This window comes from Chaetodon trifascialis, chromosome 8 (assembly GCF_039877785.1).
Source record: "Chaetodon trifascialis isolate fChaTrf1 chromosome 8, fChaTrf1.hap1, whole genome shotgun sequence".
NCBI classification, from domain to species: Eukaryota; Metazoa; Chordata; class Actinopteri; order Chaetodontiformes; family Chaetodontidae; genus Chaetodon; species Chaetodon trifascialis.
The window spans coordinates 8,648,144-8,665,401 of record NC_092063.1 but is presented as its reverse complement, the minus strand read 5'-3'; the positions used below and the strand labels follow the sequence as shown (position 1 = coordinate 8,665,401).

Genomic DNA, 17,258 nt, shown 5'->3' with positions numbered 1-17,258 from the left:
GTGCAGACTTACTGCGTAGTACAAAATCAAAACCCAAGGTGCTTTGCACTAAGTGGTCTTTTTTGAGACATTCAGGTTTTACTGAGAACTACTTCAATACAATATACAAGTAGCATTTTGACCATTAAACACACATCAATTAGGGGCTGCTCGCCAATCAAACCATAAATACAAGTCTGAGTTATTATGCTTGCGTAGGCTGTAGATTAAGTTAAGAGCAGCGGCAGTACTCAGTAAACATCCAAAACCTGCTGCACAGAGACAACAGTGACATGGGGTCAGGTCAGTTCTGCCTCAGCCTAATCCTGTTGTTTTTCACCCTCATGTGAAACATGCTGCCCCCCTGGAACAACAGCCAACGCCAAGCAAACAACAGTTTGCTTCCATTTTGCTAACAACAGGCTCATTGCATTCATTTCAGTGTTTCATTCTATCCCGTTTCTCTGATAAACAAATGAATTACTGTACAGGCAGTACAACAATGTCATCAGTTGGACTGTACAGAGCTTTATCTGCTAAAAGGCTCAATTAAAAATGTTGACGTAAATTTGTGACACATGCCCTCTGCTGGTTCATTTAGGGATTATGTTTACTCATTACAAATCTCCAGCTGTATTTCCATCACTCGTCAAAACACATTATAACATCAAATACTGAGAAGAAGCATTGAAAACTTGTATGCTTAAGTTTTTTTTGCACAGAGAAAATGACCAAATAGTGTAAATGGCTCAGCGTCTCTCTCAGTCAGTCTGCAGTCTCCAGAGTTTTGATGTCCGGAGTTTCGTCAAAATCGTACTTGGAGTCTTTATGCACAGAAATATTCTACAGTAGTAGTGAATTTTCATGATTTATTTGTCTTAATATGACCCCTGACAGGCATTTGTTAATCCTACCACATGTAATGTCATCTTTAGTCAAAATCTGTTTTCAAGAAATCCAAAAAATATTTCATTGAGCAATATGATGCCAGTCATTCATAAAATAACAAACACTGGATTTTGTTTTGTTTATATATTTATTAAAGAATTTAAATATATATTGTTCATCATAAATATACTTACAGCAATATCAGTAGAGCAAGAGGAAATATTTTTAACTACCACCTTGTGAGTTTGCCTTCCCCACTGCCTTCTCTGTGGAGGTATCCATCATAAAGCTCTCTGAGGTGGAGGATGAGCTCCTCTGTGTTCTGCCCGGTGAGAGCTGACACGGGGATGACCCGCTGGCTGACGAGGCTCTTTAGAGTCTTAAGCTTCTCCGGGGCCTCGGGCAGGTCCATTTTGTTGGCTATGACGGCCTGAGGCCGCTGAGACAGGCCAGGTTCATACTGGTCCAGCTCATAATGCAAGTGCTGGAGCTGAGTCCAGGGCTCCGGAGCTGACAGGTCCACAACAAAGAGGAGGAAACGACAGCGCTCTATGTGGCGCAGAAAAGAGATGCCCAGGCCTCGATTTAGATGGGCTCCTCGAATGATGCCTGGGATGTCAGCAACTACACAGAGTGAGGGGAACAGTGGAACATATACATGACACTGAATTAAAAGCAGAAAATTATCCAGAGCGAGATCCTTTCAAAATGATATCATACTGTTAGAAAATAATAAATAATAATAATAATTCTATAATGTATTAATGGTTTGCTTAAAATCAACTACCTGCAACTTGCTCATGATCCCTGTACTTGACAATTCCTACATGTGGGTTGAGTGTTGTAAAGGGGTAAGCAGCCACAGCAGGCCTGGCGTTAGAGATGGCTCTCAACAATGATGATTTCCCAGCATTAGGAAACCCCACCTGATGGAATAAAGACAATGAAAACATCACTACATTACATCTGTGGTGCTGAAAACATGTCACTGTTATATTCAGGCGTAAGCAGCCTCTTCTCACCAGTCCAGCATGGGCCATGGTGCGGAGCTCCAGCTGAAGGACCCTCTCCTGGCCCTCTATTCCCGGGGTTGCTGTCATTGGGGCACGGATCTCGTTGGACAGAAAGAATCGATTCCCCTTCCCACCAGCCCCTCCAAATACAGCCAGATACTCCTGGCCATGCTCCAAAAAGTCCACTACTGTCTTTCCCTGTTCCTTCAGCACGGTGCCTACTGGTACCTGTAAAAACATCAGTAACACTTTATTCAGGTACACATATTCACAATTAGCTAGGTGCTTATTAGAATGCATACCAACCAGGTTTTCCCTCAATACCCTCCAAATTACTTCTTATTGACAGAAAGTAAGGAAGTTCTTGTACATGAATGACGATCTTGACAACCTAATTCTAACCATTAATAACATAAACCCCCTAATCCCCAGAAAAAGGCATTAATAAGTGGTTTATAATGACTGATACTGTAAAGATCAAATGCATGAACTCACACGAATGTAGGTTGGGCTGCCATTCCTGCCGTAGCAGTTCTTGCTGCTTCCTGACTGCCCGTCGTCTCCCTTGTAAAGGGGAACTATGTGCGCCAATGATTTGACAAACCGGTCAGCTGAAAGCAAGGAAATAAGGAACAGATATGGAAGCACATTTTGTCATGATGCTGAATGGATCGAGCTCTGTGATGGACCATGGTGACCTGGCACCTCTTTAAAAAACAAAAGGAAAATGCCTAATTGTTTACGACTCTCCACAAAGTATAGCCACTAGGGCGGCCAGTCCTGAATTTTGACATCATTTATGTTAATGGAAATTGTAGGATGTACCCGAACATGGCAAAGAGACGAGTGTCAGTACACATTCCTTCTATCTGACGGACACCACACTTACCCTTGATAATGATGCTTCCTCCATCACCTCCATTCCCTCCATCTGGTCCGCCCCACTCTTTTCGGGGCTCACTGTGAAAGCTGCAGGCCCCTTTACCGCCTGACCCTGCCACAAGCTTCACACGCCGATGGTCTACAAAGTGACGGGTCTATGGTTAAAAATCAAGAATAATTAAAGAGTTGGCTCCTCCACACTTCATGTTACATTGAAAGTTTGCAAGTCATCAACAACCGTTTTTATTAATGGGGAGACTCCACACACATAGGAAGCTAAAGCAGAGGACTGCCTTCATCCTCACTTTGGAGATTTTTTTTATCAAGCACTGTTTGACATGGGCCCACAATTAACCTGAGTTAGATGTCAAAAACAAGAAGTCTCTGAAAGCTACAGAGTTAAACATGAAACCACGTATAGCAGGTTCAACAAATGCTGTGTGTCTACTTATTTAGGCTACTTTTTAATTATCTGCTTGCAATATAGCTTAGAACCAGATGCTCAAACACATACCAGCTTCTTTTCAGACAGCTCCGCCTTCTTCGGCTTTCCTCGGACTTTGGCGCACAGCTGACAGGAGCTGCTGACATCTCTGACACCGCCGGTGACTTTCCGCCTCCACGCTGCTGATCCTGGAGAACAACCGTGACTCAACGAGCTCAACTCGTTCTTTCTAAACTCGTGTCCCAGTATGAATCGTAAAAGTGTGTCCGGAGACAACCACCGAGTGCTTCTAACTCTCACCAACGTCGCCAACATTGTTTCGTTCAACAGACAGACATTAGTTATGATTCTTAGGTAAAGTTAGCTAACGACGGTTAGCTAGCTAAACCTCGACCGTTTCCTTCAATACACAGCAGTAATAGTGACATAAAATGAGATTCTGTCCGGAAAATAGCTAATAAACAGCTGGTTCAGTTATAATGTTAATTCAAGGTGGACATACGTTTCTTGTATGATTGTTTAGTCAGCTCCAATAACACATGCACTTCAAACTAACTACATACCATTGGAGTGCAAGAGCCCCTAACAATACGGAAGCCGTGAAGGGACACTTCGTACGGGATTGTTCAATTCCGGCAATCTCTGCTGGTGGCTCTCTACCGCCACCTTGTGTGCTGGAATGTGTATGAAAATACGCAGAGGAGGGTCTGATGTTTTTGAGCTGACAATTTTAGTTTAAAACCTGTAACGGAGCACAAATGACCTGAAAACAGAAAATACTAAAACAGTACAGATGTTGTCCATACTATAATCATACAAAGACTGATCATCATCGTCATCATCATCATCGTCGTCGTCGTCATCGTTAATAAACAAACAAAATACAGACATACGAAAGGTGAATGTCAGTTTATTTTTTATATAACAAACAGTAACAAAAGACAGCAGAAAAGATCAGGCAATGCAGTCTTACAATAGATAAGTAGATAACATTCATATTTGGATTATGCACACCGACTTGACTCTCTCACTCACTCACTCACTCACTCACTCACTCACTCTGTCTCTCTCTCTCTCTCTCAGACACACACACGGAAACACACACACAAACTAATCACATCACCCACACCTGTAATGACACACTACATGGAATTGGAAAAGATGTGCCATACACATTCAGTTCCCAGTAAAATGAAACACTGATAAAAATTCAATGCAGTATAGAGAGGCCTGTGATTGTCACTGTTGAGTGGTACATAGTTATTTAGCTGTTTGACAGCCAGATATCTTCCATTCTTGATTAACTCTGCAAAATGACAATAACTCCTAATTGATAAGCTGAGTTACTGCCGAATTCACTGCAATGCTGGACCCTCACAGTCACATTAATAATCCTTATTACTGCTCAAACTGCAAGAAAGAGTGATTAGTGAAATGACCAGAGGTGCTGTGTGACTTCCTAGAAATAAATAAATCAAGAGATAAACAATATAGTATATGCCCATCTTGTAATGATAGATAGATAGATAGATAGATAGATAGATAGATAGATAGATAGATAGATAGATAGATAGATAGATAGATAGATAGATAGATAGATAGATAGATAGATAGATATTAAAGTAACATAAATACATATGTAAAATAAGGCAAGTGTGCTTGTACATGTACATTTATCTAAATCTTGTCTCATTTTTAACATTACTTTCTTCATCTAATACAAAATATGATGGTATAAGTTTTCACTGAAAAAAAAAAAGAATACTGAAGCAGTAAGCGGTATGTGAGGAAAAACTTCACAAAATCAGGTCGAATAAATACAGAAAATAATTTCCTTAAACATGACATGTCAGTTGAGACCTGCAACATAACATTTAATGACATTAAACAAAGCAGCCCTAGTCTTTGCCATCACTGTATGTCAAGAAACTGCAAACGATACAGCGTGGGTTCACCGTAAGAACCAACCTCAACATGACTGACTGAGTGTATTGCACTTATTGAAGCAGAGGTGCAGGACCCGTTACTGTTCTGTTCTGTGTCACTTTGGCTTTTTGAGGATCATTCGTTAAAAACAGCCTGAATTGCACTAAAATACAAAATATCAGACAATACATACACTGCCACTGCAAAATAAAGTGCAGACAAAGTGGCGATATGTTTTCATGTAAAATCAGTACTGAATGGCGTCAGAGTGGTGTGACCCCCCCTGAACTCTGCACAGTTCTCCACATGTCTGTGCAGGGCAACGCCACTGAAAACATAGCGTCAAAAACACGACCACGATGTGTGATTATCATGGACTACACACTTTTAAGTCTGGATCGGTCAGCTATCTATTGTGTCTATGACCTCAGTAAGACATATGTAGCGAGTGAAAACACACAATGTTAGACCACACAGCAACACGGCACAGTTTGACGAACACAGACAAACCCCCTGATCGAGTCAGGTTCGAGGACCAACGCTTTCACCTTCAGAAAATTAACTTCCCTTATCGTGAGATGCAACAGTGTCTCGGCTAGGAATGAAAGCAAGAGCTGGACCTTGTCTATTAAATAAATATCGGGTAGCATTTCCCTCAAGGCTAATTTGCTTTTTATAGCCAAAGTCTCACAAACCACAACCTCCTCTTTGCACCAAAAAAAAGAATTAAAAAAGAGCATGGTAAAATAAAATAAGCTTTAAAAGCAGGGGAGAAAGACCAGCGAAAGGCTGCGACAGAGAGGAAGGAGAAGGATACAGGCAATTTGTTTTATCTTATAACTTTACTGCTACTTTTTAGTACCCTATTTATTCCGTATGGAAGGTTTTACATTAACTGTCTGGGGTCTACAAGCTCCCTGACTTCTTGTGGCCAGTGGCCCTTCACCCCCTGCAGCCAGCAAAACGAATGAGGAAAGCAACACATATGCTTAGATTAATTATTCTTACTGTAGCTAGAATAATGATTAATATGAGGATAACAAATCTGAAGCAGCCAGATCTTCTACTCCACAGCTGAGCCAGAGCGCCACAGTTCAACCGTTCCTTTTTCTTCCAACAGCAAAACAATGCAGAGCCTTATTGCTGATAATTCCCATACTGACCCTGCAATGCAAAACGATTTACACAGAGAGATCAGGTGGTTTTTCATATATACTGTTCATTTTTTACTTTATTTTCTGTTAATAGTGAGCCAGACACGTGGCACCAAAGGACATTTTTAAACTAAAATTGAAGTTTTTTTTCAAGTTGGTCAAGCAATTCTCTTTTTCCAGTGATAATTTAAAAGAGTGCATGGGTGTGTGCTGTGATATACACTGTACTGCAGTTCGTCACAGACATTTTAATTAGGTAAATCAGCCATTATCAGAACTAGAAAAAAATGGTATGAACACCTGTTGTGGCAAGCAAAATATTAAAGCCATTATTTCTAACTATTTTCTATTTCAATAATCAAAAACTGACTGGCGAATTGCATCCACAATAAGCCTTTATTAGGGATTAAATAAACATTTTCCAGTGTTAAAGGGGTTTAATAATTCTGTGTTGCAAATCCAGTTTCCGAGAATCAGAGTAATCTGAGAAAGTATGATCCTGATTCCGAAAATGTTGTGTCGCTGCGTAAAGCACAAATAAAAAGAGAATTCAGTCATTTTCAATTCAATTTATTTTCAATTCAAAATATCTGATTTATTTAGGTTTTACACAGCACACAAACTCTTTGGAATCAGGGTTATATAGTTAGATGGCTGAACTAAGCCAGTGCTGCAAAGCCAGTGCAGAGAATCAGAGAGAGTCTGATCTAATTTGACGTACCTGTTCGTAGGCATAGGGCCTCTGCGTCTGCGCTCCAGGGCCTCCCTGGGAGGAGCGGTAGGAGCCATACTGTTGGCTTTGACCCTGCTGATACTGAGAATACTGGGAAGACCCACCCTGGGCGGGACCTGCTGCAGAGGGGTTGCATTCAGTTCATTTGTTGTGTGTTTCTTTGAATGCACACAAGAGGTTGAATGAGTTGTTCTCACCATATCCCTGCGGCTGTCCGCTGTAGCCTTGTTGAGAGGAGTACTGCTGCTGCGTAAAGGGCTGCTGCTGGCCAGAGCCCTGCTGATACTGGGCCTGCTGTTGACTGTACTGAGAGTTACCTGGAGGTATGTATACACAGGTACACATGTCAGGTAGCACTTTACTGTAGTTATAGTTAGCACATTTGGACAATCTGATGTTGCAGGAAAACATATCTACAAACTGACTAACTGTTACCTCCTTCATAGTAGTGCTGCGAGGACTCATCAAAGGACCTATCGTAGCCTTGCTCACCATATGAAGACTGCTGATACGAGTACTCCCCATGACCTGCAGACACCACGATTCAACACATGCAAAAACTCCCCTGCAAAGGCAAAACCCACTTACATGCAGAAGAGACATTATTATTCAGTTTGAAGCCAGTAAATTATTATTATTTCATACATGTGCAACGACAAAATGACGAGCACAAACAACAGTTTCAAGGGTTCCCACTTCAATATTATGCACAAAGACACACCCTGGAGGAAGTGTGCACTCTTTCCTCGACACACTGCTATAACACTCTTTGAAATCTGAAATTTCGGCACACCAAAGGGGACAGTATGGACACAGACACACTGGGAGAAAACTGAATCGAGACCAATGTCAGTCTTTTAATTTTTTTCAATACTTTTCATCTCCCACAATAAGGGAAAAATGACTGGGAGGAAGAGCTGAAGCTTCGGCACTGCAGGAAATCTGGCTCAGGCCTGAGGGATACTGCTAAAAGGAAATGGCATGTCCTATAATGGGGGTTTGAGTGTTTGAGAGCTGTGTGTATGAAGTTTATGGATGTGCATGATTACCATCAGGGTAATACTGCTGGTTTATGGGCTCGCTGGAGCTCTGAGTGTGTCCATACTGCTCTCCGTAGAATTCGTCTTGTCCCATGTACTGCTGTGCAGATCCTGCAAGACAGGCGACACCACCATTGGTTAAACAGTTGGTCGGACCGATTGGCCGCTGAGTTGGAGACTAAGGGGGCTTTGCCAAGACACTTGGGCAATTTTGGCAACCCCAAGGGGTGTGTGTGCATATGTGTGTATTAAGAATAATGACAGAGGAAAATAAAAGATTATAACAGACGACATTACAGGCAGCTTTGTTGGAAGTCGTCATGTAGTTATGAGGGTATTATGAATAATTATGAACAGAGTGAATTATATGGCTCTAATAATTTTGTTTATAAGGTGTACTTTTTAAATATATAGACATCATTTGTTTTATTTTGTTTATTCTGTTCACTCACATTTCATTTATGTGTTGCCATTGGTGCCGTCTCCAGTTTCTTTTTCATGACCTAACAACACTGCACTTTTGTCATGCACTGCAAAACCTCCACAAAAAGATCTAGATTTAAAACTTATGTACTGTGGAATGGGTTGAAATAAGATGAAGGAAGCTATTTCTGGCCGAGTCAAATTCTGGAAACACTGATTAAAGTGGAGCAATTGCAATGAATAATTGCATGACAAATCACTTGAGATGTAATTTTTGTGGAGAAATTGAGGATTAGAGAAAGCCAGTTATCAGAGAGAATCTGATCTCTGCTTGGTGGTGTGCAGAAACTCCAGATTCCACTGCTTCCCTTTCAGTTTTATCTGATGAACCAGCAGAACAAAAAGCCATGCACAGTCTACTCTCCTTTATGAACCACAATTAACATTTCCAAATACAGAGATGAGCTGCAGCATAAAAAGACACATTTTCATCTTAACTCCCGATATGACCAAGGAGCCACAGCTGAGAGAGGAGACCTGGCAAAAGCCCCACGACCAATCACTGGTGAGCAAGTCACCCAGCTTAACTATAGACACAACAACTCTAACAGTAGCACATCTATCTGGAAATACTTCACCCAGTCATGCAAGGATAATTCAAACCAGGGTGAATGAGGACTTACAGGGACAGCCTGTTGCCCTGGAAACAGTATCCCATCCTTTTTATATATCTGAGTTACAACATGCCGAGTCTACACCCTTCAAAAGACATAACAGGACAGGATGGAGCTATTATTAGACACATGCTGACACAGCACCAGCTAAGTGATTTGCAGAGACAGGAACCTAATGTGACACGAGTGATACATCTCCACTCTGCTTCTTAAAGTTGCAGGAAGGCGACTGGGACGGACTCATTTGCAAACCTTCAATATCACTCTCACTTTATGATCTCCGAAAGCAAAAACTGATACTGTGCACGCACTAATACTTTGGCAGCAAACTTAGCATTTCCATCAATCTGGAAACTGTGAGACTGGCATCCGGAGCCACATAACGGAAACCTGTTGACCAGCAGTTCCAAACTCTAGTCACACATTCATCTGTGTGCTTTAGCACTCAAACGCAACACACACACACAACCACAATGAGCCCTTTGCCACCTCAAATTAGCATGAAGACGTCTTACCACCTACCTTGCTGTGAGGAGCGGTAGGATCCAATGGGTCTCTGAGACATCATAGTGTTTCCTTGACTGCCCTGACCCATCATGCCCATGGCCTGCTGTCCCTGATAGTGTTGCCCCCCAGCCTGGGCTGAGGAGTAGTGTGGAGTGGCAGACTGTTGGTGCATCATAGAGACTGGGAGGGAGGTGGGATTATGAGGGGAAGAGATCTCATACATTAATGTACATTAATGAGACACACTGTATGCACAAATCAGCATTAGCATTCAGCAGCACGCACAACATTCTCAGAACTAACTGGCAGAAATGTGCAGATTTCAGCTGATAAACAAATGCAGAAAAAGGTCCATGGCAATAAGGGCACAGGGTAAAGCCAAAAGAGGTCAATAGCAGTCAGGGATCTCTAAAAGAAAAATCTCTTTGAGGAGATGAGTTCAAGATGCTGCTCTGGGGCATAAATGCAAACCAAGCCAGTGAAGTCAGTGCATAAACAGAGGTACAGTAAATACACATGGACATCCAGGGAGAGGAGGGCTGCATCTCAGGGTCAGGAGTCAGAGATTAAGAGGGGTAAAGCCTGGAGCAGAGGGAAGAAGGGAGGAGGCAGGACACCTCTCCGATGAACTGAATGTGTTTGCTTGATGGATCCACTGGACTACAGACTGATGGGTGCAGATATGCATGTGAGCAAATGTTTTAAGCAAGATCAAGGGGGCGTTCATGAACACATTCAGAGGTATTTCAGAAATCATCCAGCTGTTTTACTATTTCTGTTTCTATCTCACTGCGAACACTTGAAAAGCATTACTTTCATCACTCCCTTCCTCTAAGTGCCAAATCTTGCATCACATGTGAGACATACTGCATCTTAAGAGTATAGTTTGTAATGATCAAGCCCTCAGTGTTTTGGTGTGTTCCCTCATAAGCCTGAAAGTATTCCTTTCCATAAACCAATTCCTGATAATTTGTCTCCTCTGTACCTGGCTCACCTTGGTTAGACTGCATGTTGAGGTTGCTGCGGGAGGAGGAAGAGGAGGAAGAGGATGTGGAGGAAGAAGAGGAGGAAGAGCCATAGCCAGGCCCAGGGACCTGGATCATGCTGCCCTGGGAGGAGGGCGCAGCGTGGCTGTAGCCGGAGGCTGAGGCTGAGCTACCGTAGCTGCTGGCTGGCAGGCTGAGAGATGTGGAGGGAACAGCCGGCTGCGCCTGACCGGACTGCTGCTGCATGGGGGCATGGCTGGGGCCTGACGACACACACGCACCAGTCAGAGCAGCCAGCCCACGTTCCCACGTGGTGCCATAGCATGTTAATCACGGACCCACATTCAGTTCATCTTTACAGGAAGCTTGCATGGTAGTAGAAGGATTGAGTAATGCACGTTAACGATGGGTGTAAAAATTAATCAGAAACAGAAAGAAGGCAAAAATCCCATAGCTGCAGTACAAATCTGACCATCAGACCATGAGCTGAACATAAAACCACAGATACTTGCAGGTAATAAGACGATAAAGAGGAGAGACAGTGTGACAGACAAGACATGGTACTGTATCTGCAGACAGACATGCAGCAGGATCAGACGAGCACTCAAGACAGGGGACGGAACAACAAGATGGACCAGTATGTGTGCACACCGAGTCTGTGTTTGTGAGAAAAATAAAGTTCATGTGGGCCAGAGTTCATCTGAAAAAATGTGTGATCAAGTCTCACCATTGCTCATTTGGCTCTGCATCATTGATGTGGGGGGCAGTCCTGGTGCCATGTTGTCATTGAGGTTGCTTTGAGCATGTCCTCCACTCTGGCCCATCCCTCCAGGACCCATGGACATGTTGGGATTGGGAGGCTAGAAAGCAATAATATAGTGAATAAATTTAAACAATAATTGAAAGACTATACATGCAAACTGCCGTCCTCATGCCCTTATTTCAAACTGATTCCCATATTATCTCCTAGATGGTAATATATTTGTTGATACAGATTTGTGAGTGGACAAACTATATGAAAATGAATGTTTACTTCTGTGCAGGGACTATGTTCTCAAAATGGATTTATTAGGATACTTAAAAAAAAAGAGAGAGAAGATGAGGAAAGTGATGGGATGGCAGGAGCAGAATGCATCTGATGAAGATGGGAAATCAGTGTTAGGACTCACTGCAGGTAGTAGTGACTGCATGTTCTGATTGGAATCTGCTATTGTGGCCAAGTAAACAAGATTTCTGTGCAGGATCTGCTGATACCTGTCAAAAAGAGGAAAAGAAGCATGGCTTTATTCACTCGCTCTAACCTTAATATGACATTTACAAAACAGGGACTTTAAAAAAAGTACACTTACTGTGTGCATTCAGCTGTCTTGCCTTTGCTTTGGTAATCCATTATGCATTGTATTAAATGGTGATTTTCATCCAGCATCTTTGGGAGACAACAAAACAGCCATCAGTTATCTGAAGTCACACTGCGTGGTAAATTATACACTGAAATCTGAAATATGCCCCATCAGGACATTGCAGTGATGTTGTCCTGGAAAAAATAAATTCTAGGTCAGTTTTTTTTCTTTTCATAATGGAGCCATTTAAAGCAGCAGCTTTAATTAGGACATCGTTTCAAAGTCCCTGTCTTAAGGATGGATAGCGCGTTTAAAACCGGAAACATCCGTACAGACGGATCAATCGAGGATAAAAGCAGCAGCTGTCTGAGGAGCATGCACGGGGATCAGGCTCGTCCTGTGTTGCTCAGTTTCCCTCCATCCTGCTACTCTCACGTATTTCTCAGTGGATGCTTATGCATACGTCTGCAACAAAGCGTTTGACCATAACACCCATTAAAACCTAATGAGACGCTGTCTGGCAGGGAACTCGCACCTCTAACTACTAAAAACAGCCAAAAAAAAAAAAAAAAGAGAGAGAAAAGAAAAGAAAAAAAAAGAAAAGAAAAAAATTCATGGAAACAAGTCGCAAAATCTAAAGCTGATAAATATGTCACATATTAAAAAAATAAATAAATAAAAAAAAATCATGCATTATTGTTGAGGAAAAAAGCAGCGAGAGTAAAAGCATCAAACGCGAGCCGCTGCAGCCTGTGAGGAGCATCACCGTCATGGCTTTGTTTGCTTCGCACCTTCAGCTGACTCTAACGTTACGATACCAGTTGCCATTTCTTCTGAGATTCATCACGGGCGACTTTGACCGCACTAGCGGCGGAGACTCACACTCCCATCCAGACTGGAATATTCAACCACAAGCGTAGCGATGCATCAAGATTTTTTTTTTTTTTTTTTTTTTTTTACCTTTTGAATGGTTTGCTGTGTCACCTCCCCTTTACTCCTGGGGCGCGCCGATGAAAACGCCACCGACATGTTGTCATATGGGAAATAAAAGCGCTTCTTTTATTCTAATATTTATTATCTTGAGCGCAGCCCTCTGTTTTGTTACATAGTTTGTCCATTGCCAAGAAATGGGGGGTAGTGACAACGAAAACTCTGTCATCAAGGAGGGAAAATTAGAAAACGCTGGATTTCTCTGAATGTATTTAAACATCATTTTGCTGAAAGTGTTATTTGTTGTCTGCGCGCAAAAAAATGCCACACTTAAGAAAGTGTTAAATAAAAAGAGAAAATCCCTCTCCCTCAGTTGATGGTATAACCCGGACAGTGAGTAGCCTACCACTCTCCCTCACTGTAGACGGGGTATCCTTTGATTCATCAGAGCCAATCAGTCCACATTGTGCGCGTCGCTCGCAATTGTGAAGAGTGGTTGCAAAAGTTGCTTCACGCACCTTTAGAAAAATCTGAATGTAACGTTATGGGACTACAGCCTAATGTCCGTATTTGTGGCAGTGTCACCATGCACCTGACACGTGCTGAGCATTTTCCTGCCCAGATTAAAGGGACGTCTGCACAGTTTTATTATGAAGTGATGTAATGTTGTAGCCTACAGAACTGGATAACGTTTACAGCATGTTCAATTAAAACAAACACCAAAAAAGGCTCCTTATTAAAAGACAAGGGAACTTATACCCAAAGACTGATATTGTGACAGAATAAGAATCAGCAAGTCACCAACTAATATGAGGTACAAAGGAGAGTTACGCGCATCAGCGATTTCCATTTTATTTTACATTAGTTACACTTGATGCTTCACTATGACAGAATAAAGCAATGCAAAAGCTTCAGCTTTTAAACACAGTCAAGTTCATTTTATGTTGACATTCGTTAAAGAAATAAATGTACAAATTAGGAAGAGTGCATCCAAATGGCAAAGCCAGACACTTTAAATATGAAACCAATATACTTTAGGAGTGACATTTTTCCAAGTAGCAGAAAAATAAAACAAACTTAATTCACTTCCATCTTAACTGAAACAAGAGAAAATCACAATGGCAAACACAAGGGGGAAAACAATTCTTGTCACATACAGTAAGCCATGCATCCATATTCAAAAAGGGAGCCAAATGGGGAGGAAAAAAAGGACAAATAAAAACACAAGCATGACAATATGAAAGCAGGATAACTGCCTCAGGGAGAAAAAAACAAACAAGGAAAGATGCTTTTCATACGGTGCCAACAGAGCTGCTTTGGCTCGTCGTAATGGGTAACACAGTCCCATCTGTTATACAGAAAGGAAACGATCATTGGAGGATGGGGTTGTTTCAGTGCGTCGGTACCAAACTCTGAGCTTCACAGCTGTCCACTCCTGGTTCTGTAGGAGGACACAGTCTGAGAATTGCCCAAACCTCGTCGTCTAGTATATCCACCTCTGAAGCCTTGGCCTCTCAGGAAACGGCCTGGCACCCCAAAAGTCTCCAGATTGCGCTTTCGCTCCTCTGCCCATGTTAGTCTGAAACCGTGGGTTGACACAAAAAGATGCTAAAGTCTGTAGCTCTACACACAAGAGAAAGAAGCACTTGAATAAGGAGGCTGAAAAGGCCGCAAGTTTTACCTGAACTTCTTATCAGACGAGATGTTGTCAAAGAAAGACTTAGCTTTGTCGTAGTAGCATTTCGGGCCGGGGTGGTCATCCTCTGCTGTCGAGTGCAATTCTTCTTTTTCTCTCTCCTCCACCTCATGATTACCATCTGCAGACAGACACATGTACAGTGAGGACCGAGCTGGGTGAGACTGTATTAAGGAGGCACATTCACTGATTTTCAACACATGTTGAGTCACCATCCCAAATCCTACACTGGATAATGAGATCAGATGCTAAGCAATATGAAATCAGTCTCACTTCACTTTTCCTGATTTTGAGTTTGTTTCTGCTTAAATTGAAAGCATTTGCGCCAAAACGGACACAGGTTTTGCACATGTGAATGTAAAAAAGACAAAACATGAGCCGAGGAACCGACCTTTCATCCTGTCCTGCACCTCCATCTCCAGCTCCTCTTTAATAAACTGTGCATTTGACGAATCAAAATCAAAGTCCGTGTCAAACTTAAGGGTGGCAGATGGAAGATTAGCCACCATCAGCTGGCCCCTTCCACGGTTCCGGCGCCTCCGAGCTCCTGGCGTTGATTAAAAACAAATGCATTGAACGTTGACAGAACTCAATTGTGTTATTTTTATACAGAAAATTCATTTTCACTCTGTTACAAACCTGTCTGTTTCAAAATTACCTTGTCTTCTTCTGGGTGGTGGCCTGTTTTCAGAATTGTGCTGCCGAGTTTCCCACTGAGCACTGGGCATAGCTGGGCCCGACTTCACTTAAATTTAAAAACAATGTTTACACTCACTTTTAAGATCACTCTCAGTTTGCACAGACATGCAGAATTCCCCAAAACTCCCAACAGAGTTGTAAAAAGTTTCAAGACTTCACTTTTAGATCAGTTTGCAGACGTTTTATTTCGTCTTTCATCGCTGTATTTCTGAATGCTTACTGGTGGCTCCAGTGCCCCTTCTGGTCTGGACACTCTCTCCTCTGGTCCTCTGGGGCCTCCTTCTCTCCCACCGCTGCTCCTGCTCCTGGAATACAGTCGAACCTCTCCTCTGCCAAGGTCTTTGCACATGGAGGGTTTGAACAGCCTTTTCCACCATGGGGCCCTTTCTAAGATGCAGTCCTGGAAGTACAGGCCCTGCATGAAGAGCACAACCAGATACTGTTGTATGTGAACAAATCACTTAAAAGTATTCAGCTACACTCATGCTGTGGGTTTATGTTCAGTTTAATTGGAATAAATTTGCATTCATTGACTTACCAAGGCCAAGAGCTGCAGCATACTGCTGATTAAGTAGAGAGCTGGCAGCAAGCTGGTTGTAGGCCGGCATCCTTAGGGGGCTGAATGGTCCACAAGCTGAGTAAACGCCTGAAGGACCTGCACTGGATGACTGAACGGCAAATATTAAAACAATTCAACACACATTATCTGGGATGTACTTCATCAACTTCTAAGTTCTCTGCTGTCAGGTGTGAGCCATGCAGTCCTTGTATACCTGTACTATGGCAGGATCCGGGGGTAGGCCGTGGTGAGATCTTGGGAGTTCACACAGTGTGATATCCTTAATATCACTTCCTCGGAAAGTGATGTACTCATAGATGTCATCTTTGGGTGGCGTAGGTTGGTCAGTGGGCCGTCCCTCCGTTCCAAAACACTTGACTAGATGAGAGCAAATGTTTGATAGAGCAAACAAAGAAATTGCGCTGTTTTGTTTTTTGTTTTTTTTTTAATCTGAGCAAAGAGCATCTTATTTCAGGATATGCTGACAGGCTGTCAAGCAGAGGCCTACACCACTCACCTTTTGCCAGCACTACTGTGGAGTTCACTTTATCAATTGTATATAAAATTCCCTCATAACGATTTTGGGCTTTTGAAATTAAGCCGATTTTACAGCCAATGTATGGCTTTGCTGAACTCATGGCTGGAGAATGGACACATCAATACAAGACCTCACGTGAACTTCCAGCATTCAAGCCACGGAACAATTTATAGCCTTCCACAGGTGACTTGAAACCGCGCCCACTGATTGAGACTTAATCACACCTGGTGATGGCACACCTGTAATTCACTGTAAGTCTCTGTCCTGAGTATTTCGCGCCTTATAATGTCTGATATTTATCATAATTTTGATTATTAGCAACATTTTTTGTACAGAGTGAGGTATTGTATTCCGACAATTATTTTGATAACGTTTCCCTGAAATTTATAAGTTGCCACAGGTACATACATCCCTGTGGCGTGAACAGGCTTGCGCACAGTGCTGCAAAACATGTATGTAATCAGATAAACGGTGATGGGCGCTCTCCGGAGTTTGACATCCAGACAAACATCACTGCTGTGTCTCTGTGCGCTGGGGCAGCTGTTGCGGGTATCGGAAAAAATAGCGACTACGCAGCCATTTTGAGTCGTCTACGATAAAGTCAAACGGACACAAAATGCTTCGATACTGTTCATAAGTCAACAAAGGTGTGTTGCACAACGCAGATACTCTCGCAGAGAGTTCGCTCGATGTGATAAAGTCCCACTAGGACCGGCTCTGTGAGTGGTATCGTTATTTTCCAGTAGGACTGCCAGACGGCGCTGACCCACTACACTGCAGCTCTCGACCATTTGTTCCAACCTTTATTTCCTTCGAGGAACCAATCACAGCGCCTGGTGAGCACGC

The 17,258-nt window shown here is 42.5% G+C and overlaps 3 protein-coding genes across 6 annotated transcripts; all 3 read right to left on the bottom strand.

Moving 5' to 3' along the window:
* Positions 1 to 970: 970 nt before the first annotated feature.
* Positions 971 to 3,808, bottom strand: mtg2 (mitochondrial ribosome-associated GTPase 2). The gene is made up of 6 exons (XM_070968727.1): positions 3,277 to 3,808; positions 2,770 to 2,917; positions 2,376 to 2,491; positions 1,890 to 2,108; positions 1,655 to 1,793; positions 971 to 1,491 (listed from the first exon to the last, which is right to left on the bottom strand). Exons 1-6 carry the CDS (start codon positions 3,520 to 3,522, stop codon positions 1,097 to 1,099), a joined length of 1,263 nt encoding a protein of 420 aa, XP_070824828.1. The 5' UTR covers positions 3,523 to 3,808; the 3' UTR covers positions 971 to 1,096.
* Positions 3,809 to 4,101: 293 nt separating this feature from the next.
* Positions 4,102 to 13,109, bottom strand: LOC139334740 (calcium-responsive transactivator-like). Of its 4 annotated transcripts, none has more exons than XM_070967857.1 (11): positions 12,951 to 13,087; positions 12,000 to 12,076; positions 11,820 to 11,904; positions 11,378 to 11,510; positions 10,659 to 10,913; positions 9,680 to 9,844; positions 8,070 to 8,171; positions 7,456 to 7,548; positions 7,218 to 7,337; positions 7,009 to 7,136; positions 4,102 to 6,297 (listed from the first exon to the last, which is right to left on the bottom strand). In XM_070967857.1, exons 1-11 carry the CDS (start codon positions 13,017 to 13,019, stop codon positions 6,271 to 6,273), a joined length of 1,254 nt encoding a protein of 417 aa, XP_070823958.1. In that variant the 5' UTR covers positions 13,020 to 13,087; the 3' UTR covers positions 4,102 to 6,270. The 4 variants fall into 4 exon arrangements, with proteins under 4 accessions (XP_070823958.1, XP_070823959.1, XP_070823960.1 ...); XM_070967858.1 differs by lacking the exon at positions 12,951 to 13,087 and adding an exon at positions 12,782 to 12,912; XM_070967859.1 differs by lacking the exon at positions 8,070 to 8,171 and having other exon boundaries at positions 12,951 to 13,109.
* Positions 13,110 to 13,759: 650 nt separating this feature from the next.
* On the bottom strand, positions 13,760 to 17,217 carry LOC139334741 (protein LSM14 homolog B-like). Its single transcript, XM_070967861.1, has 8 exons — positions 16,392 to 17,217; positions 16,089 to 16,252; positions 15,854 to 15,983; positions 15,536 to 15,730; positions 15,275 to 15,361; positions 15,008 to 15,163; positions 14,602 to 14,737; positions 13,760 to 14,499 (listed from the first exon to the last, which is right to left on the bottom strand). The coding sequence occupies exons 1-8, from the start codon at positions 16,510 to 16,512 to the stop codon at positions 14,340 to 14,342; spliced, it is 1,149 nt and encodes a 382-aa protein (XP_070823962.1). The 5' UTR covers positions 16,513 to 17,217; the 3' UTR covers positions 13,760 to 14,339.
* Between the last annotated feature and the right edge of the window lie 41 nt (positions 17,218 to 17,258).